This window comes from Eubalaena glacialis, chromosome 9 (assembly GCF_028564815.1).
Source record: "Eubalaena glacialis isolate mEubGla1 chromosome 9, mEubGla1.1.hap2.+ XY, whole genome shotgun sequence".
NCBI lineage: Eukaryota > Metazoa > Chordata > Mammalia > Artiodactyla > Balaenidae > Eubalaena > Eubalaena glacialis.
The window spans coordinates 116,957,448-116,984,263 of NC_083724.1; the positions used below are offsets into that span (position 1 = coordinate 116,957,448).

General features: G+C 37.4%; 1 protein-coding gene across 1 annotated transcript in view; it reads left to right on the forward strand.

Annotated features, from left to right (window-relative positions):
* MTMR9 (myotubularin related protein 9) overlaps positions 1-26,816 on the forward strand; it is a 71,504-nt gene that overhangs the window by 32,344 nt on the left and 12,344 nt on the right. Inside the window, exons 4-8 of the mRNA XM_061199470.1 lie at positions 4,588-4,761; positions 7,168-7,385; positions 8,274-8,435; positions 22,670-22,811; positions 24,623-24,843. Of these exons, the coding sequence (XP_061055453.1) occupies positions 4,588-4,761; positions 7,168-7,385; positions 8,274-8,435; positions 22,670-22,811; positions 24,623-24,843 (917 nt within the window). The remainder of the gene's footprint in view (positions 1-4,587; positions 4,762-7,167; positions 7,386-8,273; positions 8,436-22,669; positions 22,812-24,622; positions 24,844-26,816) is intronic.

Below are 26,816 nucleotides of genomic sequence, written 5' to 3' on the forward strand. Positions count from 1 at the left end.
AAGTATAAAAAAGAAGTAGCTTTATTAATTCCAGATTTAAAAAAAACACTTCAAGACACAGAATATTATCAGATAAAGAGGGTCATTCCATAATAATAAAATTCATCAGGACAACATAATGATTTATATATAAAAATAAATATTTATGCCTGATAGCCAAAATTGATGGAAGTGAAGAAATAAGCCACTCTGTGATGATTGTAGATTGTTTAAACTGCCCTCTCAGCAAGTAATAGAACAACTAAACTAAAACAAAACAACAACAAAACAAGTAGAGACAGAGAATCTGAACAACACTCTCTGATATTCATTGAATACTACTTCCCAACTTCTGCAGAATAAACAACATGCAAGAGCACATGGTATGTTTTCTAAGAGAGAACATACGCTGGGCTATTAAATAAATATCAATAAAAGGATTGAAACCATACAGAATATAATCCCTGATCACAAAGTAATTATATTAGAAATCAGTTAACACTAAGGTATCGAGGAATACCCAGAGTATTTCTAAATTAAACAAAATGCTTGTAAATAATCTGTAACTCAAAGATGAAATCAGAAAGGAAATTAGGAAATATTTTGAACTGAATGATAATATCAAAATTTGTAGAATATAGCTAAAGCAGTGTTTAGAGAGAAACTTATAATGTTAAAGTGCTAATATAAAACAAGAAGAAAGGTCTAAAATCACCAACTTAAGCTCCAACTTAAGAAACTGGGAAAAAAAATGAGCAAAGTAACTTGAAAGAATGAAATGATAAAAATAAGAGCAGAAATGAATAAAATAACTAGAACTAATAAGTTTAGCAAGGTTGCTCGATACAAGTGTACAAAAACTAACTGGCAATAAGCAATCTTAAAATGAATAAAATACTTAGTAATAAATTTAACAAAAGGGCAGGATATATACACTGAAAAACACAAAACATTGCTGAGAGAAGTTAAAGGACATCTAAATAAAAAGAGAAACACATGTTCACAGATTGGAAGACTATTGTTAAGATCAGTCATGGGCTGAGTTATGTAAAGGACCCAATAGTAAATATTTTAGGCTTTGTGGGTCATGAAATCTTTGTTGCAGTTGCTCCACTCTGCTGTTACAGCATGAAAACAGCAACAGATAATATATCAATGAATGGGTGGTGCTGTGTTCCAATAATATCTTACAGGCATACCTCATTTTATTGCGTTTTCATCTTATTGTGCTTTTCAGATATTGCATTTTTTACAAATTGAAGGTTTTTGGCAATCCTATGTCAAGCAAGTCTTTCAGTGCCATTTTTCCAACAGTGTTTGCTTACTTCGTGTCTCTGTTGCATTTTGGTAATTCTGAAAATATTTCAAATCCTCCACCAGCAGAAAGATTATGACTTACTAAAGGCTCAGATGATGGTTAGCATTTTTTAGCAACAAAATATTTTAAAATTAAGGTATGTACATTTTATTTTTTTAAGACATATTGATGTTGCACACTTAATAGACTACAGTATAGTGTAAACATAACTTATACATGCATTGGGAAAGCAAAAAATTTGTGACTCGCTTTGTTGCAATATTCACTTCATTGCAGTGGTCTGGAACCAAACCTGCAATGTCTCTGAGGTATGCCTGCATTTACAAAAACAAGCAGGGGACTGGATTTGGCTTGTGGACTATAGTTTACTGACCTCTCATTAAGATGCTAATTCTCTCCAAATTGATTTATTGATTCAATGCAACTCCTATCAAAATTCCAATAGATGTCTTTGTAGAAATTGCCAAGATTATCCTGTAATTTATATGGAACTGCAGAGTTACTAGGATAGCCAAAACAACTTTGAAAAAAAAATAGCTAAATTATTTACATTACTTGATTTCAAAATTTACTATCAGGTTACAGTAATCAAGAGAATGTGGTATATTGGCTTAAGGATAGATATATAAATCCATGGAACAGGATAGAGGGTCTAGAAATAAACTCTCCCATTTGTGGTCAATTTTTGCCAAAGGTGCCTAGACAACTCTATAGGTAAAGGAGAGTTTTTTTCAACTAATGGCATTGGAACAATTGGACTGATAAAAGATAGATCTAGACCTTTACTTCCATCCACAAAAATTAACTCAAAATATATTATAGACCAAAACATAAGAGCTAAAGGTATACAATTTCTTGAAGAAAACACAGGAGAAGATCTTTATGACCATCGATTAGGCAAAGATTTCTTAGATAAGACACTAAAAGTGACCGAAAGCAGATTAGTGATTTCCTAGTATTGGGTGTGGAGGGGAAGGTATGGACTGCAAAGATGCACAAGGGTATCCCAGCAAACACCATGTAGGATAATCAAAAGGACGTTTTTACTTAGATGTATTGAGTTCAGCTATCGAACAGTAAGGCAAAGAGAATATCACAAAATTAACCAAAGAGAAAAGACAATTACATACATGGTGAAACAAAATTAGAAGAGGAGAAAAAAACAATTTGATAAAATTAAACATCTATTTATGATAAAAGCTCTTAGCAGAGTTGGATTTGAAAGGAATTTATTTAATCTGATACAGGGTAGCTACAAAAACAAAAATATACAAAAAGCAAATCTTTCATTATTCCCTTTAAGTTCAAGAGTGAGACAAAGATGCCCGCCATCACTACTCCTAGCTGGCTCAGGAAGACAAGAAGGAAAAATAAAAGGTATTAAGATTGAAATGAAAGAAGCAAAATTGCTATTAGTTGGGTTTTTTTGTTGTTTTTTTGGCCATGCAGTACGTGGGATCTTAGTTCCCCGATCAGGGGTTGAACCTGCCCCCTTGCATTGGGAGCGCAAAGTCTTAACCATTGGACCACCAGGGAAGTCCCTGCTCTTAGTTGTTGATTATATGCTTCTCTACATAGGAAACTGAAAGAATCTTGAAATTGTAGGCATTTCTCTACACCAAACACAATTTTGAAGACATACAACTAAAATGCCATAAAAATATAAGGTTCCTAGGAGTATATCTAAGAAAAGATATGAAAGATGTTTATTGAGAGAATTTTAAAACTTTATTGAAAAATTAAGAAAGCTTTGAAAAGTGGAGGGACACTGTGCTCATAGATAAGGATATTAAATATTATAAAGATGTCTCCAAATCAATCTATAAAGTCAGTGCCATCTTATTAAAACACCAGTAGGTTTTTAAGTGGAAGTTGATAAAAGTTACATGAAAGAGCAAAGGATCAAGGGGAACCAAGGTTCTTCTGAAGAACAAGAAGGAGGGAAGAGGATTCTAGGAGGCTTAGCCTACTAAATACAAAGCTTACTCTAAAAGCCATGGACTTGCTGCAGCTAGACAAGTGGGACAGAATAGAGAGGCCAACATGTGTGGAAAGTTAATATTTGACAGAAGTGGCATTGCAGGTCAATGAAGAATCATAGCATTCTCTGGAGTAGGAAATCAGTAAGTAATACCTAATTGTGAAAAACAGCCAAAAATTAAAAAAAAAAAAACAAAAAAAAACTGAAAGAGTTGAAAATGGTTGCTTCTGGGGAAAGGGAATTAGATGATGGGTGAGCAGGAAACAGGTAACTTCCTTTTTTAAAAATAATTTTTTAGAAACTGTCTTTTAAATTAGTAATGTGAATAACTTTGAACAGTGAAAAAATTTAATTAAAAAATATGATATTGCATCTTGTAAAAGGACTTTTTTTTTTTAAAATACACTTATCAAACATGCTTTGGTTTATCCTCCTGATACTACAAGCCATGGCCAGCATGTTAGGGCAACTCTGATTTATAGGAACATACTGAAATTTACATACACATAATTTTGTTTGTTTTTTGCTGTGCAAAGCTTTTTACAGTCTTTAAGTGATTTTCATTTTTGATGTTAGAAATAAGTTGTCATTTGATAGTTTTATATTGTGTACTTTTGGTTCTTAGCATACTGAGTTTGAAATTATTTCATTGACTTATAAGTATAATCTTTCTTAGTATTAAGTTGTTATTGCTTTAAGAAAGATGTTAACTGTCTTTCCTCATTTTTCTCCTTTCTTAAATAACAGAAATGAGCAAGGGGTTTGATGTAGGTAGTAGCAGTGTTCTCTTCTGTTCTGGTTAAGCATCATCTGGAGTTTTAGTCTTCCTGTTGCTGTACTTTAAGAGTACCGTTAACAAAGTAAATGGTACCAAGACAAGAATGAATGAGATGATGTTGGCCCTGATATTCATGAATATACTTAAAATATTTAACTTGGAGAATAGAAGACTAAGGGAGAAACAACTGTCTTTCATATATTCCATAAGATGTCATGTGAAATGGGGAACTTGTACTGAAATCACAGTAAAAAACAATAGAGGAAGTTACAGAGCAATAAGTTTTGCTCAATAGGAGGAAGAACTTTCTAGGAACTAGGGATACCTAGCACTGTAGGAAGCTGGCTCTGAAGAGAGGAGCTCCTTTTCTGTGGAATTATTTGAGTATGGGCTAGGTATCCTTCTAGTACATTCCTGTGAGATGGCTTCTTCACTGTATGAAAATTGATATCTAAGCTCCTTTAAAAGTTTTCAGATTATTTTGTGACATTGAGATATTTGCTTAGCTTTGAAGTATTTTGTGTTTTTCAGACCAGTGAATGGAGGTTAAGCTATGTCAATAAGGAATTTGCTGTTTGCCCCTCTTACCCACCAATTGTCATAGTGCCCAAAGCCATCGATGATGAAGCTCTTCGGAAGGTAGCTACGTTTCGACATGGAGGACGCTTCCCAGTACTCAGCTATTATCATAAAAAAAATGGAATGGTAAGTGAACAATAAATACTGCTGCTTAATCAACTGGAAGACTTGGTTTGAGGTTCTTAGAAATGTTCCCCTTTTCTGTGTACCTGTTCATTGAAGTGATTAGTCTCTCCTGCTGGGACTTCCTGTTATTTAAGCTTTAGGGAATCAGGAGTAGAGTGTTTTCTGTGATCAGGATATGACTTTGAATTCTTTCCATGATGCTGCTTAACCTTAGAAAAGCCAAGAGAAGTTTATCTTTAGGACTCAGTACAAAGGGAGCTAATGTTTAGTTGATACTTAAAATTAACACTCTTAGGTAGAAAAATAAATTTCTCTGACCAGAATCATGGTATGATACTTTATTTTAATTATTCTCACCAGATTTTCCTGTGAAAGGTAAATTGAACAGACGTTTTTATTTTCAAAAGGGAAAAGAGTGACACGTCATTAGTCACAACTTAAGTAAACACAGGAGTCAGGAATTGAATAGGCAAGTGCTCACTGTGTGTTCGTTTCCTAAATATTTTCGAAGTTTATTTCTCTCCTCTTATTTTCTCTTTGTCAGTAAACTCTGCTTCTCATTTTGAATCCAATAGTAAATGAGTGGGTAAGTTATGGCTATCTTCCATTTTCCTTTTTCCCCTGGTAGTAAGTCAAATGTAGATATTTAGGATAAAGGGATTTCTAGAAATCAGGTCACCTATCTTGCCTGCTCAGCAGTATTTCTCTTCACTAGGGTTCACCATAAAGCATTTTAACAACTCATAAAATATATTATTGTGTCCAGTTACATGGTAAGTGCAGTCTGAGAGTTAGCCATTGTCATCCTCTGGATGACCTTCCTTATGTTAAATTTCAAGGTAGTTAAGATAACAGCATGTATTATGGCACTGGTCCCCAACCTTTTTGGCACCAGGGACTCTTCATGGAAGACAGTTTTTCCACGGAAAGGGTGGGGGGATGGTTCAGGCGGTAATGCGGGCGATGGGTAGTGGCAGATGAAGCTTTGCTCGCTCGCCCCCCGCTCACCTCCTGCTCTGCGGCCCGGTTCCTAACAGGCTGTGGGCTGGTACCGGTCTGCGGCCTGGGGGTTGGGGACCCCTGTATTATGGGACGAGCTTGAAATAATTCTAAACCATTCGCCAGGGAATAGATCAGTATAACAGATACTGATTTCTTGAGAAAAGTTTCAAAAGCAGACTTCAAAGTATGTAGTTTTTGGTCTTTGGAGACAAGTGGTTAAGTCCTGGAATACTGGAAGAAGGCCACTGGAGAATAAAGAATAAATAAGTAGCTTTCAAGATATTGAAAGTGATTCCCAAAACAAGAATAATAGTGCATAAATTTTTTTTATTTTACCATTGGTGCCTTTTCTCTTTATAATTCTTGATAAAACCTGCCAACCCTAAGTTTATGTAGTTGAAGCCAAAGTTTCCTGGTGTGTAGGCTGTTATCATTATCTTAATTACAGGCCCAGATCTGCTGGATAATTAATTCACTGACTAAATGAATTGTAATATTTGATCTTAAAGAGGAACTATAATTTATTATGTGAAAGTATTTTGAGATAGTAGGAAGAAAAATCGTGTAAAAGTGCAAGTCTTGTTTTTGTTTTACAATGATTAACTATTGTCAATACATAGAAACATTTCTTTGTTTTAGGATCAAATTCATCTCCGAAGTGACACACAATTTTTTTTTTTTAAACATCTTTATTGGAGTATAATTGCTTTACAATGGTGTGTTAGTTTCTGCTATATAACAAAGTGAATCAGCTATACATATACATATATCCCCATATCTCCTCCCTCTTGCATCTCCCTCCCACCTGTCCCTATCCCACCCCTCTAGGTGGTCACAAAGCACCGAGCTGATCTCCCTGTGCTATGCCGCTGCTTCCCACTAGCTATTGGTTTTACATTTGGTAGTGTATATATGTCCATGCCACTCTCTCACTTCGTCCCAGCTTACCCTTCCCCCTCCCTGCGTCCTCAAGTCCATTCTCTAGTAGGTCTGCGTCTTTATTCCCGTTGTGCCCCTAGGTTCTTCATGACCATTTTCTTTAGATTCCATATATATGTGTTAGTATACAGTATTTGTTTTTCTCTTTCTGAATTACTTTGTCTGTATGACAGACTCTAGGTCCATCCACCTCACTACAAATAACTCAATTTCGTTTCTGTTTAGGGCTGAGTAATATTCCATTGTATATATGTGCCACATCTTCTTTATCCATTCATCTGTCCATGGACACTTAGGTTGCTTCCATGTCCTGGCTATTGTAAATAGAGCTGCAATGAACATTGTGGTACATGACTCTTCACAGAATTGTTTTTTGAGATACTCTTAATCTAGCTAATTCATTTCTGTTTTCAGCAACTTGAAAAAGCAGCTACTGTTAAATTTTAGACTCTATTGTCCTTGTAGGTTATTATGCGAAGTGGTCAGCCACTCACTGGCACAAATGGGAGACGGTGCAAAGAAGATGAGAAGCTGATAAATGCTACCCTCAGGGCAGGAAAGCGTGGCTACATCATTGACACCCGACCTCTAAACGTAGCTCAGCAAGCTAGAGCCAAAGGAGGTGGCTTTGAACAAGAAGCTCATTATCCCCAGTGGAGGCGGATTCATAAGTCCATTGAGAGGTAAAAGATTCGGGAGACAGTACTGGACTCTTATTAGCAGATATTTAGAGTGGGTGAGCCCTTAGCTGTTCAAAAATCACAAATTTTCAAACGAACCTTCATATTAACTTGAGTTAAAAATTGGCTGGATATCCTGTCCTTGTGTTTTACAAGATAAGCAGAAAACTTATGGTGGATGCTCAGAAGTGAGTTTTGATCAGATAGCATTTTTTCTCTGTTAGTTCTGTAATTTCATCACCATGAGGTCTGCTCCTCTACTTGTAGATCAGCGGTCACCAAACTTACTGAAAAGATATGCTACGCATAATTATATTTTCCTAAGTCAAAAAGACTTAGACATTTAATTTCCCTGATACCCACTTATTTTCACACCTTGTTTCCTCTACCTATATCATCTCCTTTATGCTTGCAATTAGTGGTTTATAATTGCTTCTGGGTGGGTGAGTGGGTGGGAGTTGGAGCTAATAAAACAATGGGATCTGAGCTGGCCTTGGGCATCCCTGCTGGCAGTACACGTGTCCAGAGTTGAGTCTGTGGGAACGGGACGCAGATGTTAGTGGTGCTGTCTTGTGACCTGTCACAAAAGCAGTGCTGTGGCCCTCTCCTCAGTCAGATAATTCAGTTATGCAAACTGGGTTTAATCTGTTCAGATGAGGAAGAGTTTACCATCGCAGGCATTTTAAGCATTTCACAATCATGTTTAAATATTAGTTTTTCAGTCTTTAACCCTATAAGTTATTATATAGCAAGGTAAATATTTTTATAGTATTTTGAGCTGCTTTTGCCCTTGGATATATATTGGAGGCTGAGTTTTTGATTTGGTTTCTTCCTTCATTGTTCTATGTTCTGTTTTCTTTCTTCTTTTTAACTTTTTCTTGTTTTTGAAAGGTATCACATTCTTCAGGAGAGCTTAATCAAACTCGTGGAAGCTTGTAATGACCAAACACATAACATGGACCGATGGCTCAGTAGATTGGAGGCCTCCAACTGGCTGACTCACATCAAAGAGATTCTGACAACTGCCTGTCTGGCAGCTCAGTGTCTCGACAGGTAAAGTGCATCTCAGGGTTCTGGAGCGGGGCACTCACACCAACTAGACTTCGCTTCCATCCAGACCTGTGGTGTGTATTATGTTACTGTTCATGCCTGTCTGTATCTTATGTTCACATCATTTTATAAATAACTACAGAAGATAGTCAACACCATTCAGTGTCAGTGAAGTGTGTGTGTAGAGTCTGGCATTTAATTGATAATGTTTGTTGAATGAATGTGAACCATGTACATATACATGTCTTCCATGACAAAAATTTTTTAAGTACTAAAGGACCTATTTTTTTCTATAAAAATCCTTAAAATGTGAATCTACCAATTTTCCTTTTCTTAGACTGAAAAAGAATGAAAAGAAGTTTTCTTATTTCTCCTCAGAGGGCCAAACTTGGCCTTCAAGGAACTTTTGAAATAGCAATGAAAGGAAACATGTAATTTTGTTACACAGTAAATGATCCTTTCTAATGTCTCAGCTATCTTGTTACAAACTACTTGATATGTGCAGTTATATCTGGATCTCAAGTTGAGAAAACCGGATGGTAGTGATGTGAAGTATATGAAGTGATTTTAGTTTATTCACTCAGTTGAAAGTTGCTAATCCTTGAGACTTGAGGCAGAAGACTTGAACAGGGGCAGAAGGATTGGTATAAGTTGTTGCAGAAGCTTAGAATGCCCTTTTATTTTATTTTTCATTTTAAACCTGTTTTTTTTTTTTTAAACAAATTTATTTATTTATTTAGGGCCGCATTGGGTCTTCGTTGCTGCATGCGGGCTTTCTCTAATTGCCGCAAGCGGGGGCTTCTCTTCATTGCAGTGTGCAGGCTTCTCATTGTGGTGGCTTCTCTTGTTGCGGAGTACAGGCTCTAGGCGTGTGGGCTTCAGTAGTTGTGGCACGCAGGCTCAGTAGTTGTGGCACACAGGCTTAGTTGCTCCACAGCATGTGGGATCTTCCAGGACCAGGGCTCAAACCCGTGTCCCCTGCATTGGCAGGCAGATTCTTAACGACTGCACCACCAGGGGAAGTCGTTTTAAAATCTTATACACTTGCAAAGATGGGGTGGAGGGGGGTGCTGAGCTTCCTAGCAGCCAATTCAAAGACCGAGAACACTTTGCTTAAAAATGAACCCACATAAACATGAATTTCAATTAGAGCCCCGATCTACGTTCACACAGGATGCTGCAACAGGCCCTAGAAGAGCTGGCTAAGTCCTTGTCTTGGTCCATATCTACTCTAATGTCTTCATTAGCTTCCACAGAGAATAGATGTCTCCTTGATAAGGCATCAATTACTCCACTTGAAAGCAGACAGGACAAAGACTGAAAGGAGGTTTTCTGCAAACCAGATTTTTAAAAGAATGCCTTAAATTTAATTTCTTTCCCATCTTGTTTCCATTGTCTCTTTTATTCCTTCCTGTTTTCTAAATGACTGTTACCGTCACATTCAATTGGTATTGAAGCCCTGCCAGGAGTAATGGCCAGAGCAGTCCAAGGAGCACTGAGCTGTTTCTCCTTGATTTTGTCCTTCTGTATCTCAAGTAGAACAAAAGCCTTGTCTTCAAAGAACAGTTCAAACATCAACAGGCACGTTGCTTTTCATAAACCACATGTCCACCTCAGTCACCTTTTTTCTTTCTTTCCTGGATTGAACTTCTAAGTCTACCTGCATTATTCTTTGTTGATTTGCCTCAGTCATGTCTCAAATTCCTGTACATATATAATTTCATATAAGCTTCCAAACAACCTTGTTATGTATTATTACCCTACCTCTATAGATAAGGAAAAATAAAATCAGAGTAAGTTGCCTGAGTTGTACTGATTACAGCCCAAGTGGCAGTGCTGAGATTCCAACCTTTTTGTAAGAAGTAATTAAGGAATAACACAGACAGACCCCTGAGTGTATGTCTCTGGATCTTTAAATGGCTGTTGTTCTGCTCTCGTATTTTCTATGCTATTTTGTTTGTTTGTGATTGTTGTTCTTTTTGGTTTAAGTAACATCAGGGATGGTTAACATACAAACTTCTAGCTGGGAGAGCAAATCTATTTCAGAGTACCCAGTAAGGATGTGAGGGAAAAATGCCCATCCCTTGGTTGTTTCAGAAGGGACTCCTTGTTTGCTTCAGAAAGCTGAAGGAAGACTCTGGGAGCACATTAATATATGCTAACAACTTTTTCTATAGGAAAGCGTGAAAACTTGCCCCACTCTTGTGCAAGATGGAACACGAAATATTTTGATACATTATCCTTCTATATTAAAAGAAAAATCTAGGCTGCTGTTTTAAAATAGGGCAGATGTGACCCCAGTTGCCTTTTGGGGGGTTAATTTTTAAATGTTTGCACACCAGCAATTTCATCAACAAAACCATACATCTCTGAATAAAATGAGAAATACTTATAACCAAGAAGAACAACAGATAATGTCACTGGTAGTTACTGATTTTATAATGTTTTTCAGTTTATCAGAGGGATTTTTCTTTTTGTGCAAGCATTTTGCATGCTTATTTTGGGTCAAATTCTAAACCTAGCCCTGACACCAGTATTTAATTCCCAGGGGCTAGTATATGTACACAAGGAAAGCTTCCAAAGATATCTTCCTATCAACTGAGTTATTTAAAATAATAATCTATTTGTCTGCCAGAAAAAACATATTGATATCATATTAAAGCTAGACCTTTGGAGGGGGAAAACATATTTTGTTATTCATTTCTAAACAACTTAAAAAAGAAATATGAAAATAATTACAAAATAAAACTTTCTAGAGTCATAAAATTATTTTATACTCCTAAGTGGTTAATTCCTTTTTTAAATTAATTGAAGTATATTTGATTTACAGTGTTGTATTAGTTTCAGGTGTACAGCAAAGTGATTTAGTTATACATATACATATATCTATTCTTTTTCAGATTCTTTTCCCATATAGATTATTACAGAGTACTGAGTAGAGTTCCCTGTGCTCTACAGTAGGTGCTTGCTGATTATCTATTTTATATATAGTAGTGTGTATATGTTAATCCCAACCTCCTAATTTATCCCTTCCCCTCCTTTCCCTTTGGTAACCATAAGTCTGTTTTCTAAGTCTGTGAGTCAGTTTCTGTTTTGTAAATAAGTTCATTTGTATCATTTTTTTAGATTCCACATATAAGTGATATGATTTGATATTTGTCTTTCTCTGTCTGACTTCACTTAGTATGATCATCTCTAGGTCCATCCATGTTGCTGCAAAAGGCATTATTTCATTCTTTTTTCATTCATTTTATACACATCAGTGTATACATGTCAATCCCAATTTCCCAACTCTCATCACACCCCCACCCCCACCCCCGCCACTTTCCCCCCTTGGCGTCCGTACGTTTGTTCTCTGCATCTGTGTCTCAATTTCTGCCCAGCAAACGAGTTCATCTGTACCATTTTTCTAGGATCCACATATATGCGTTAATATACTATATTTGTTTTTCTCTTTCTGCCTTACTTCACTCTGTATGACAGTCTCTAGATCCATCCACGTCTCTACAAATGACCCAATTTCATTCCTTTTCATGGCCGAGTAGTATTCCATTGTGCATATGTGCCACATCTTCTTTATCCATTCACCTATTGATGGACCTTTAGGTTGCTTCCATGTCTTGGCTATTGTAAACAGTGCTGCAATGAACACTGAGGTACATGTATCTTTTCGAAGTATGGTTTTCTCCAGATATATGCCCAGGAGTGGGATTGCTGGATCATATGGTAGTTCTATTTTTAGTTTCTTGAGGAACCTCCGTACTGTTTTCCATAGTGGCTATATCAATTTACATTCCCACCAATAGTGTAGGAAGGTTCCCTTTTCTCCACACCCTCTCCAGCATTTATTGTTTGTAGACTTTTTGATGATGGCCATTCTGACCAGTGTGAGGGGATACCTCAGTAGTTTTGATTTGCATTTCTCTAATAATTAGCGATGTTGAGCATCTTTTCATGTGCTTTTTGGCCATCTGTATGTCTTCTTTGGAGAAATGTCTATTTATATCTTCTGCTCATTTTTTGATTGGGTTATTTGTTTTCTGCATCATCTGTTTGTATATTTTGGAGATTAATCCCTTGTCAGTTGCTTCGTTTGCAAATATTTTCTCCCATTCTGTGGGTTTTCTTTTCATTTTGTTTATGGTTTCCTTTGCTGTGCAAAAGCTTTTAAGTTTTTTTTTTTTTTCTGGCTGCATTGGGTTTTTGTTGCTGCACACAGGCTTTCTCTAGTTGTGGCGAGCGGGGGCTACTCTTCATTGCAGTGTGCAGGCTTCTCATTGCAGTGGCTTCTCTTGTTGTGGAGCACGGGCTCTAGGTGCACGGGCTTCAGTAGTTGTGGCACGTGGGCTCAGTAGTTGTGGCGGGCTCTAGAGTGCAGGCTCAGTAGTTGTTGCGCATGGGCTTAGTTCCTCCGTGGCACGTGGGATCTTCCCGGACCAGGGATCGAACCCGTGTCCCCTGCATTGGCAGGCAGATCCCTAACAACTGTGCCACCAGGGAAGTTCCACTTTTAAGTTTATTCGGTCCCATTTGTTTATTTTTGTTTTTCTTTTTTTTTAATTGGAATATAGTTGCTTTACACTGCTGTGTCAGTTTGTTTTTATCTTCATTACTCTAGGAGGTGGATCGAAAAAGATATTGCTGTGATTTATGTCAAAGAGTGTTCTGCCTATGTTTTCCTCCAAGAGTTTTATGGTATCTGGTCTTACATTTAGTTCTTTAATCCATTTTGAGTTTATTTTTGTGTATGGTGTTAGAGAATGTTCTAATTTCATTCTTTTACATGTAGCTGTCCAGTTTTCCCAGCACACTGAGGGGTTAATTCTAATATTTCCACAAAGACAGGTCATAAGTGACAAGCCAGAAGCCGTGACTTGGGCTTGAGGTAGACTTTTTAGTACCATATGAAGCTCTGTGATTAAGTAAAAATTTTAGATTCAACATTAATTAGACAGTATAATCAGACAGTATGATCAGGACAGCAATTGTTAATGTGTCGACCACACATACACAGATAATGGCGAGAGAATTGGCTAAATTATCAAACCCGAAAAGAAAATGCCTACTTTTGTTTTTTCCTAAGTCATCAAGAAGATTCAGTTGTTCTCAGCTTTGAAAAAAGGATATTGACTACAAAAAATTTACATAGACAGTAGCATGCATTCTTAGATATGATGGAACAATTTAATTGATGATGTTAGGATTCCGTTTTCATACATGCATTGTTTTGTTGTTTTTTTTAATGACGTCTCTTTCCATTTATTCATCCGATCTGTCCATTAATTCGTCTTACTTTTTGATGCTTCCAAGCACATTACAGATCATTTACCTTTTTTTTTTTTATTAACATTTTTTTTTATTCAAACAAAGTCACAAAAATTATAATCATCCTCATCAGTTCACTCAGTCCCATGTAATTAATTTTTTTTTTCATCTTGATCTTTTGTTAGCACTTTCATGGATTCATCAGTTTTCCATTAGAGTTCTGAAAATGCTTATTCATTCAATTCAGCAGTATAGTCAGTTACCAGAAACCTGTACTTGTCAGAGTCTTTTCCATGAATTCCTTGAAGATGAAACCCTTTTATAGGAACATTTTTGCAAAAGCATCAGAGTACACCCAGAACTGCCTGTAAATGACAAAAGACATAAAAATGACCACAGTTAAAGATTTGATGAAAGTTCATAATAATGCAATTGACAAGGAAATTTAGTTATTTCTGAGATATACATTTTAAAGTAATAACTAGAATTATGACTTATAACATTATACCAGAACATATAAGATTTTTAGGAATTTCATGTAATGTCTGAAGCATTTATATTAACATATTTCCATACAAATAATCCAAAGAAAGTTTAGTATTAGTTTTTTGTTTTGTTTTGTTTTTTTTATACAGCAGGTTCTTATTAGTCATCAGTTTTATACACATCAGTGTATACATGTCAATCCCAATTGCCCAATTCAGCACACCACCATCCCCAACCCCCCGCGGTTTTTCCCCCTTGGTGTCCATACGTTTGTTCTCTACATCTGTGTCTCAACTTCTGCCCTGCAAACCAGCTTATCTGTACCATTTTTCTAGGTTCCACATACATGCGTTAATATATGATATTTGTTTTTCCCTTTCTGACTTACTTCACTCTGTATGACAGTCTCTAGATAAATCCACGTCTCAACAAATGACTCAATTTCATTCCTTTTTATGGCTGAGTAATATTCCATTGTATATATGTACAACTTCTTTATCCATTTGTCTGTTGATGGGCATTTAGGTTGCTTCCATGACCTGGCTATTGTAAATAGTGCTGCAATGAATATTGGGGTGCATGTGGCTTTTTGAATTATGGTTTTCTCTGCGTATATGCCCAGTAGTGGGATTGCTGGATCATATGGTAATTCTATTTTTAGTTTTTTAAGGAACCTCCATACTGTTCTCCATAGTGGCTGTATCAATTTACATTCCCACCAACAGTGCAAGAGGGTTCCCTTTTCTCCACACCCTCTCCAGCATTTGTTGTTCATAGATTTTCTGATGACACCCATTCTGACCGCTGTGAGGTGATACCTCATTGTAGTTTTGATTTGCATTTCTCTAATAATCAGTGATGTTGAGCAGCTTTTCATGTGCTTCTTGGCCATCTGTATGTCTTCTTTGGAGAAATGTCTACTTAGGTCTTCTGCCCATATTTGGATTCGGTTGTTTGTTTCTTTAATATTGAGCTGCATGAGCTGTTTATGTATTTTGGAGATTAATCCTTTGTCCGATGATTCGTTTGCAAATATTTTCTCCTATTCTGAGGGTTGTCTTTTCGTCTTGTTTATGGTTTCCTTTGCTGTGCAAAAGCTTTTAAATTTCATTAGGTCCCATTTATTTTTATTTCCATTACTCTAGGAGGTGAATCAAAAAAGATCTTGCTGTGATTTATGTCAAAGAGTGTTCTGCCTATGTTTTCCTCTAAGAGTTTTATGGTGTCCGGTCTTACATTTAGGTCTCGAATCCATTTTGAGTTTATTTTTGTGTATGGTGTTAGGGAGTGTTCTAATTTCATTCTTTTACATGTAGCTGTCCAGTTTTCCCAGCACCACTCATTGAAGAGACTGTCTTTTCTCCATTGTATATCTTTGCCTCCTTTGTCATAGATTAGTTGACTGTAGGTGCGTGGGTTTATCTCTGGGCTTTCTATCTTGTTCCATTGATCTATGTTTCTGTTTTTGTGCCAGTACCATATTGTCTTGATTACTGTAGCTTTGTAGTATAGTCTGAAGTCAGGGAGTTTGCTTCCTCCAGCTCCGTTTTCTTCCCTCAAGACTGCTTTGGCTATTCGGGGCCTTTTGTGTCTCCATACAAATTTTAAAATTATTTGTTCTAGTTCCGTAAAAAATGCCATTGGTAATTTGATAGGGATTGCATTGAATCTGTAGATTGCTTTGGGTAGTAGAGTCATGTTCACAATATTGATTCTTCCAATCCAAGAACATGGTATATCTCTCCATCTGTTGGTATCATCTTTAATTTCTTTCATCAGTGTCTTATAGTTTTCAGCATACAGGTCTTTTGTCTCCCTAGGTAGGTTTATTCCTAGGTATTTTATTCTTTTTGTTGCAGTGGTAAATGGGAGTGTTTCCTTAATTTCTCTTTCAGATTTTTCATCATTAGTGTATAGGAATGCAAGAGATTTCTGTGCATTAATTTTGTATCCTGTAACTTTACCACATTCATTGATTAGCTCTAGTAGTTTTCTGGTAGCATCTTTAGGATTCTCTATGTATAGTATCATGTCATCTGCAAACAGTGACAGTTTCACTTCTTCTTTTCCAATTTGTATTCCTTTTATTTCTTTTTCTTCTCTGATTGCCATGGCTAGGACTTCCAAAACTAAGTTGAATAATAGTGGTGAGAGTGGACATCCTTGTCTTGTTCCTGATCTTAGAGGAAATGGTTTCAGTTTTTCACCATTGAGAATGATGTTTGCTGTGGGTTTGTCATATATGGCCTTTATTATGTTGAGGTAGGTTCCCTCTATGCCCACTTTCTGGAGAGTTTTTATCATAAATTGGTGTTGAATTTTGTCAAAAGCTTTTTCTGCATCTATTGAGATGATCATATGGTTTTTCTCCTTAAATTTGTTAATATGGTGTATCACATTGATTGATTTGCGTATATTGAAGAATCCTTGCATCCCTGGGATAAATCCCACTTGATCACAGTGCATGCTCCTTTCACTGTTCTGTTGGATTCTGTTTGCTAGTATTTTGTTGAGGATTTTTGCATCTATATTCATCAGTGATATTGGTCTGTAATTTTCTTTTTTTGTAGTATCTTTGTCTGGTTTCGGTATCAGGGTGATGGTAGCCTCATAGAATGAGTTTGGGAGTGTTCCTTCCTCTGCAATTTTTTGGAAGAGTTTGAGAAGGATGGATGTTAGCTCTTCTCTAAATGTTTGACAGAATTCACCTGTGAAGCCATCTGGTCCTGGACTTTTGTTTGTTGGAAGTTTTTTTTTTTTTTTAATTTTATTTATTTATTTATGGCTGTGTTGGGTCCTCGTTTCTGTGCGAGGGCTTTCTCCAGTTGTGGCAAGCGGGGGCCACTCTTCATCGCGGTGCGCGGGCCTCTCACTATCGCGGCCTCTCTTGTTGCGGAGCACAGGCTCCAGATGCGCAGGCTCAGTAATTGTGGCTCACGGGCCTAGCTGCTCCGCAGCACGCGGGATCCTCCCAGACCAGGGCTCGAACCCGTGTGCCCTGCATTGGCAGGCAGATTCTCAACCACTGCGCCACCAGGGAAGCCCCTATTGGAAGATTTTTAATCACAGTTTCAATTTCATTACTTGTGATTGGTCTGTTCATATTTTCTATTTCTTCCTGGTTCAGTCTTGGAAGGTTATACCTTTCTCAGAATTTGTCCATTTCTTCCAGGTTGTCCATTTTATTGGCATAGAGTTGCTTGTAGTAGTCTCTTTGGATGCTTTGTATTTTTGCGGTCTGTTTTAACTTATCCTTTTTCATTTCTCATTTTATTGATTTGAGTCCTCTCCCTCCTTTTCTTGATGAGTTTGGCTAATGTTTTATCAATTTTGTTTATCTTCTAAAAGAACCAGCTTTTAGTTTTATTGATCTTTGCCTATTGTTTTCTTTGTTTCTATTTCATTTATTTCTGCTCTGATCTTGATTTCTTTCCTTCTGCTAACTTTGGGGTTTGTTTGCTCTTCTTTCTCTAGTTCCTTTAGGTGTAAGGTTAGATTGTTTATTTGAGATTTTTCTTGTTTCTTGAGGTAGGCTCATATAGCTATAAACGTCCTTCTTAGAACTGCTTTTGCTGCATCTCGTAGGTTTTGGATGGTCGTGTTTTCACTGTCGTTTGTCTTCGTCTCCAGGTGCTTTTTTTGATTTCCTCTTTGATTTCTTCAGTGATCTCTTGGTTATTTAGTAACGTATTGTTTAGCCTCCATGTTTTTGTGTTTTTTACGTTTTTTCCCTGTAATTCATTTCTAATCTCATAGCGTTGTGGTCAGAAAAGATGCTTGATATGATTTCAGTTTTCTTAAATTTACTGAGGCTTGATTTGTGACCCAAGATGTGATCTATCCTGGAGAATGTTCTGTGCGCACTTGAGAAGAAAGTGTGATCTGCTGTTTTTGGATGGAATGTCCTATAAATATCAATTAAATCTATCTGGTCCATTGTGTCATTTAAAGCTTCTGTTTCCTTATTTATTTTCATTTTGGATGATCTGTCCATTGGTGTAAGTGAGGTGTTAAAGTCCCCCACTATTATTGTGTTACTGTCGATTTCCTCTTTTATAGCTGTTAGCAGTTGCCTTATGTATTGAGGTGCTCCTCTGTTGGGTGCATATAGATTTATAATTGTTATATCTTCTTCTTGGATTGATCCCTTGATCATTATGTAGTGTCCTTCCTTGTCTCTTGTAACATTTTTTATTTTACAGTCTATTTTATCTGATATGAGTATAGCTATTCCAGCTTTCTTTTGATTTCCATTTGCATGGAATACCTTTTTCCATCCCCTCACTTTCAGTCTGTATGTGTCCCTAGGTCTGAAGTGGGTCTCTTGTAAACAGCATGTATATGGGTCTTGTTTTTCTTTTTTTTGGAATAGTCCAATTTCTTACTCATCACTAGGACTTTTTATTTTTATTTTTAATTTATTTTATTTTATTTTATTTTTTTAAAGATTTATTGATTGATTGATTGCTATGTTGGGTCTTCGTTTCTGTGCTAGGGCTTTCTGTAGTTGTGGCAAGCGGGGGCCACTCTTCATCACGGTGCGCAGGCCTCTCACTATTGTGGCCTCTCTTTTTGCAGAGCACAGGCTCCAGATGCGCAGGCTCAGTAGTTGTGGCTCACGGGCTTAGTTGCTCCGCGGCATGTGGGATCTTCCCAGACCAGGACGCGAACCCGTGTCCCCTGCATTAGCAGGCAGATTCTCAACCACTGCGCCACCATGGAAGCCCTGGGTCTTGTTTTTGTATCCATTCAGCAAGCCTATGTCTTTTGGTTGGAGCATTTAATCCATTCACGTTTAAGGTAATTATCGATATGTATGTTCCTATGACCATTTTCTTAATTGTTTTGGGTTCGTTTTTGTAGATCCTTTTCTTCTCTTGTATTTCCCACTTAGAGAAGTTCCTTTAGCATTTGTTGTAGAGCTGGTTTGGTGGTGCTGAATTCTCTTAGCTTTTGCTTGTCTGTAAAGCTTTTGATTTCTCCATCGAATCTGAATGAGATCCTTGCCGGGTAGAGTAATCTTGGTTGTAGGTTCTTCCCTTTCATCTCTTTAAGTGTATCATGCCACTCCCTTCTGGCTTGTAGAGTTTCTGCTGAGAAATCAGCTGTTAACCTTATGGGAGTTCCCTTGTATGTTATTTGTCGTTTTTCCCTTGCTGCTTTCATTAATTTTTCTTTGTCTTTAATTTTTGCCACTTTGATTACTATGTGTCTCGGCGTGTTTCTCCTTGGGTTTATCCTGTATGGGACTCACTGCGCTTCCTGGACTTGGGTGGCTATTTCCTTTCCCATGGTAGGGAAGTTTTCGACCATAATCTCTTCAAATGTTTTCTCTGGTCCTTTCTCTCTCTCTTCTCCTTCTGGGACCCCTATAATGCGAATGTTGTTGCATTTAATGTTGTCCCAGAGGTCTCTTGGGCTGTCTTCATTTCTTTTCATTCTTTTTTCTTTATTCTGTTCTGCAGCAGTGAATTCCACCATTCTGTCTTCCAGGTCACTTATCCGTTCTTCTGCCTCAGTTATTCTGCTATTGATTCCTTCTAGTGTAGTTTTCATTTCAGTTATTGTATTGTTCATCTCTGTTTGTTTGTTCTTTAATTCTTCTAGGTCTTTGTTAAACATTTCTTGCATCTTCTCGATCTTTGCCTCCATTGTTTTTCCGAGGTCCTGGATCATCTTCACTATCATTATTCTGAATTCTTTTTCTGGAAGGTTGCCTATCTCCACTTCATTTAGTTGTTTTTCTGGGGTTTTATATTGTTCCTTCATCTGATACATAGCCCTCTGCCTTTTCATCTTGTCTATCTTTCTGTGAATGTGGTTTTTGTTCCACAGGCTGCAGGATTGTAGTTCTTCTTGCTTCTGCTGTCTGCCCTCTGTTAGAATACCCTTTTTAAGAAGGGGATTCCCACTGAAACAGTAGGTAGGTAGAAGTGTTGTCACGACCATAGTTGGATGGCACTTTTCTTTGAGACTTTAATTTGTTTTATTGATGCTTCCAAATTAGGGAAATATATATGTAATTTTAAAAATAATTAATGAGAAATTGATAATAGAACAGGTTGCTTAAGATCATGTGGTGAGTTAGCAACTTACCACAGGGTCACCAAGTGCCATGAATCAGGATTCCCCGGGATTCCTGGTGTAGGGACTTCCCTGGTGGTCCAGTGGTAAAGAATCCACCTTCCTATGCAGGGGACACGGTTTTGATCCCTGGTCGAGGAACTAAGATCCCACTTGCTGCGGGCAACTAAGCCCACACGCCACAACTACTGAACTCGCGCGCCTCAATGAGAGAGCCCATGTGCCGCGAACTACAGAGCCCATGCACTCTGGAGCCTGCGCGCCACAACTAGAGAGAGAACCAACACGCCACAACTAGAGAGAAGCCCGCAGCGCAACGAAAAGATCCTGCATGCCACAACTAAGACCCGATGCAGCCAAAAAAATAAAGAAAAAAAAAAAAGGGAAGCCCATTTATCTTATAAAATATGGGAGTTAAAGACCAAGGTTCTGTGGCAGAGAAATAAATAATACAGAATGATGAGATGTATATATTAAGGGTTTGGGTTTTTTTAACCTAAGTTAAAAATATTTCCCCTTACATGATGAGTACAGAGGCTTTGTTTGCTTATGAAATGTCATAAACCCTTATAACCATGTTGTCTAAGTTTTCAGCCATAATAAGAGGTGATGCAGGTGAAAGTAATCCTAGGGGCAGAACGGTGTTTGCTATCTCCACCTTTGTTTAGTTTGGGCTACCTTAAACAAACAGGAACTTCCACACTCTTAGGAGAATTGAAGGTTTTGATTTATTTTGCCATGTTTGAGTGCCCTTTTTTGATGTATATTAGCTCATTAATTATACCTCCATAACAATCTGCCCTTACAACACTCAAAATGTAAAAATAGACCTTAAGTTAATTGAATTAAATTTAGAGTATACCACAGATAACTAGGATATGTATCTAATATATATCAAAAGCCTGAAAACATTTGCTCATACCCTTCAGTCTAGTCATTAGATTTCATCGTGAGAATGGGTTGTTAACCTAATCATAGGTGAACATCAGGGAGTCTTATTTTCAAATTAAGAACTCTAGAATAATTCAGCAAAAGACAAAAAGTACACCATCTAAAGTGTAACAAAAATTGGCAGTGACCTGAATGTCCAACTATAGGATTAAGTAAATTGTAGTTCATCATCTAATAGAATATTATGTAACCATTAATACAATACTTCTACAGATGACATAGAAACATGGGAAAATGTTTATAATAAAAGTAGAAATAATAAGTTATCTTGTTACAGCTATGTAAAGTACATCTGTACATGAGGAAAGAATTAACTGTAGCCAAACATAAAACTTTTATGGGAAAGTGGTGAGCTCATTTTCCTTTTTTCCACAATTTCCTTCACTGTCATTTCAATAAAAAGAGGTAGAAGAAGGGGAGGGGAGAAAATGTAGTTTAGTTTCTGGTGTTTCCTCCCACTCTTTAGAGTAATGGGGTCCTAGGCACCACCTACAGAGTGTGCAGTGGTATCATTGCCACTGACTTTCTGGATTGACACTTTTTTTTCCCCCTACGGAATTTATTTATTTTATTTGGTTGCACTGGGTCTGTTTGGTTGCGCCAGGTCTTATTTGCGGCAGGCGGACTCCTTAGTTGTGGCTTGCGGGCTCCTTAGTTATGGCTTGCCGGCTCCTTTGTTGCAGCACGTGAGCTCCTTAATTGCGGCTCATGGGCTCCTTAGTTGCGGGTCGCTGGCTCCTTAGTTGTGGCACGTGGGCTCCTTAGTTGTGGCATGTGAACTCTTAGTTGTGGCATGCAAACTCTTAGTTGTGGCATGCATGTGGGATCTAGTTCCCTGACCAGGGATCGAACCTGGGCCCCCTGCATTGGGAGCATGGAGTCTTAACCACTGTGCCACCAGGGCAGTCCCTAGATTGACACTTTTATATATATATATTTTAAAAATTTTCTTCCTGTTTTCATGTTTCTCAAAGTGTGGTTTAGGACTTGTTTTCCAGATTCATTATGGTTTATGAAGGCATCCTTACAGTAAACTGATGGTGGAAAGGTAGAATCAAGGTCAGAGAGATACAGAAAAATAACTTTAAGTGTGTGTTTCTAGGCTTGATGAGAAAAGGCTTTAGTTAACTATTAAAGCAGAAAAGGTCAGCATCTAGTGAATGTGATGAGGTCTGCTTTCTGGTTTTGTAAAGGAAGAAAACATTCAGGAAATGGTTTTATGAAATTTGTTGTAATGTAAATGGGTTCTTGCCCTATGAAATCTGGGACTTATAGTTCTATATTTTCCCCAAGGGAAGCTGTCTTCATGTACCTCATTTAGACTCTAAACCTACTGGATAGAGCAGAAGGCAAAAGACTTTCAACTGTTATACTCAAGAAATGTTTATTATTAACAGAGTTGGTTGACCATGTCAGGAGTGTCCCATTTGTCCTCTGAATTTTCCTACCAGGGAAGGAGCATCCATACTGATTCATGGAACAGAAGGAACTGATTCCACACTCCAGGTTACCTCCCTGGCCCAGATCATCTTGGAACCAAGAAGCAGGACCATCCAGGGCTTTGAGGCCTTGATAGAGAGAGAGTGGCTTCAGGTGAGAAAAGCTATTTTGTCCACAGAGGAACTGCTCATAATTGATGTTTGATCCTGGTTTGTGGGAATGGATATAATATATGAAATTTTGATTGATTCAGATGTTTAATTTTCTGGGGGACAGTTAATCTCTCTTCCTCTTAATAAATGCCTGTGATCTTCACTGCCTCTCAATTTCTGTCTCCCTCTTTGCTTATATTGCTCATTTGGCACTTCATTCCCCTGACAAGCGTTATTAGTTGTACCTTGTTACCTATAGGGGAAACACAGAGAATGTGTAAAACATGGTCTTGTCTCACAGAACTTAGTCTTGCTAGAGATAAAAGACATAAACAAGGGGGGAAGGAGGAGTGGGGACTTGTAAGTACAAGGCATGTGCTTTAGTGCTTTCTACCTTCTGCTCATCTGGCTCTGTCCTGTCGTCTTCCTCAGCCAGGTGAAATCCTTCTCATCCTTTAAGATCCAGCTAAATATCTCTACTTGCATGAAGACTCTGGGACCTTAACTTCCTTCACAGATAAAATTGATCCATTTTCCTCACACCTTGTTTCCTGAACTAGGCTCAGATATAGTGACTTCTTTGAGTTCAGGGAACCTTGCCCAATTCAGCTGTTTATCCCTAGGACACAACACAGTGCTGTCCTATATAATGCTGAAGGACAGCTAAAATAAAGGTCTCATAAAATAGATGGAAATCCTTCAGGCCAGAGGTTAATTTAAATATATATACACCATGTAACTTAGTAGATAATTGTGATTGAAAACAAATGTTTAGATATATCTTGAAAGGAAGTATCTCTGGAGAAAAATCACTTCTGGCCCTTCTAGTTACAATTCAGATTATGTGTTAACGCTGTTATGTTGACCATGTCTACCCACCCTGACAGCTGACCTTTATCTCTGTTTAAGTCAGACCATCCTAAATATTTGGTGCAGATCTTATTCAACTACATTCCTTGTGATGCATAGCAAACAAACAAATGAGTATGACTGATTTATTTATATATTACCATTTTCATGGGCATCAAAATCCCATTCATGTTCCTGGCATTATCTTTGTCAGATAAAGTAGCACGAGGACCCAAAGATAAAGCATGTCTATGAAATACCTAGAAGGGTGTGATTTGGGGGGATAAGGTCAGTACTCAGGTTCTGGGTGGGCCAGAGAGCCAAATGATTCTTAAATTTCCTTTGGTCAGTAGATGACAGACTCTTCTAGTTCTTTTTGGGGAGGGGGGAGACTAAAGACAGCTTTGTCTCTAATAGAAAAGTATTCATACAGATGTCTTCAAGACAGTAACTTTTTTTCGTATGTAATTAAAGACTTACTATCAGGAGTAACCTGATAAAATTTGTCTATGAGAAGCCCATATCTATCTGCATTTAGTGGTGAGGCTTCTGTAGCTTACAGTAGTCTACAGTGCTTTGGATGGATAGAAGGGGATAGCTGTCCTTTGTTTTATACCTGAAGAGCTTATGTTCTTTGACTTTGCTCCAGATTTTACAGACCTAGAAAGATTTATTTTATGCTTATTATTACTGAAGTTCATTATTCTTCTATTTGATATTCCAAGACCAACTGCAGGCGTTATGGCTAACTGTATATATACCCTTGTTAAGTATTTGGAAATCTTGTCTTTTTCCTTGGTTGCTGAAGATTGTCTTAAACCAAGAAATCATTAAAGAGCAGCCACCCAAATTATATGATGTTCCATTTAATAGTTTTGTTGCAACTGTGTGAAATTTGTTAATAATGCACTCCAGTGTGATCTCACTCGGATCTGATTGCTGCATTTCCATCTTTTCTCTTAGGCTGGTCACCCATTCCAACAGCGCTGTGCACAGTCGGCCTATTGTAATAGTAAGCAGAAGTGGGAGTCGCCTGTATTTCTTCTCTTCTTGGACTGTGTGTGGCAGATACTTCGTCAGTTCCCTTGTTCGTTTGAATTTAATGAGAATCTCCTCATCATGCTCTTTGAGCATGCATATGCCTCACAGTTTGGAACATTTCTGGGCAACAATGAAAGTGAAAGGTGGGTACACTGCTCACGGGGGGGGGGGGGCATTTTATTTTTAGCTGTTTTGGTCATTTCCTAAAAGATACCAGGATTTGGTTCTACATTAATGTTATTTATAAGATGGTAGAGGTTACAGTTAGTATAAATTAAATTACATAATTTATTGTGAGCCTATCACATGCTAGGTGAGAGCATATCCTGGATTTTGTTCTATTTGATTAAAATTAGTCCATACACTGATTACAAAACTTTGAATAATTGAGCAGCCATTAAAATGTTACTTTCCTTATATAGGAGCATAGTATCTTACATCTGGAAGAAGCTTTAACATATAATTCAATTCTACCCTCCATCCAATTTTATAGATTAGGAAGGTAATATCCAGAGAAGTAAATGACTTGTCCAGGGACACACAGCCTGTTGGTCACCAAAAGTATGGCTGTAGTACAGGTCTTCCTACTCCTGCTCTAGATTTCTCTCTCTTATACCGAGAAACTGTCCTCAGGCCCAGAGTGACAATCTTACTTCATAACCCAGACACCATCAAGTTTATAGGTTTAATTAGAAGATTCATATCAGAATGATCATTAAAGATGCTTAACTGGTAATCTTCTCATTTGGGTACAATCTAAAGGCTTCCTCTGGGTGGGAGGCAGGGTTTGTCCCTTGGCTGGTACCTGGCATCATTTAGTTGAATAATAAATTTAAACAATTAACAGTTTTCATAAAAGAATAGAATTATTGCATCTTTACCTGTTTGAAATTCAAGCACATAGAGCAATACATGTTTTTTTTACTTAAAGCTGAATTGGCAAATATTTCAACTTTAGAGTTTCTTACAGATTCTTGTCTTCAGAAGTAGGGAAAAATTTGGAACTATTTGCTCTAGAAAGTTCTGTGTCACCACAGTTTTCTCACTGTGCTTTGGCTGTAGTTACTGCAGCCACACGTGATTCATATGATCAGTTTGACTGATTTAATGGGTGTGTTTATAATTTGCACTGTTTCTTCTGTATCCCAAGGGTATTTGCTCTAAGTGTTTTCTCTGATAATATATGGAGTTGGGACAGGACTAACTTGCTCAAGATAAAATGTCTTATTGGTACCAAGTCCAAGCTTGTACTGCTTGCTGCACGACAAGCCAATAAATCAAGAGACGAGATGCTGGGGCAAGGAATAGCAACTTTATTCAGAAAGCCAGCAGACTGGGAAGATGGTGGACTAGTGTCTCAAAGAACCATCCTGCCTGGGTTTGGATGCTAGTTTCTTTTATAAAACAAAGAGGGGGAGGTGAGGAGGTAAAGTTAAAAAAGAAAAAGAAAAAAAACAAGGTGATAAGTTGTTGCAAATGTTTCCTGGTTCCTGCCAGACTCTGGAGGGGATGCGTTCATTTCTTCCTCCCTGCAGTCCTTCACAGGTGGGCCTGGTCAGGATGTTTCCTGGGAGCTAAACAAAGGTGTTTTAGCTTACTGCTCAGGATGGGAGACAGGGTTCCCCAGATGGGCCATTATGTATTCTTTAAGCTATAAGCAACATTCCTTTAGTGATTAACTTGTAGCAAAAGCAGTAGAATACAAAGGTTAAAGTAAAAGAAACAGATCCAGTATGGAGCCAGATTTGTTCTTCCCTATTACATTATGTTGGCATTGCAAAATCAAACCTCTGTGAAAACCTTCAGATAGGTTGGTGGTTGGGATTGTCCCTGAGCTGTTCATTCATAGTTTAGGCTTAAATGAATCTTTCAACATCGTACCTCAGTTTTTTCAATTAATGAAATTTACTTTGGGTATTTTAGTATCATTTTAAGTTGACTTTCTAGAAATGATTATACTTATATTATTATACTTGAATTCATTACTTATGCCAAAAGAACAGGCCTACTTCCAAAAAGTAGGATTTGTATTGATTTGTGATGGAGATGCCATTAATATTTCCCTTCCCACCCCAGAAACTATTCTGTAACACTGTAGTTAATCCAAATAGAACAT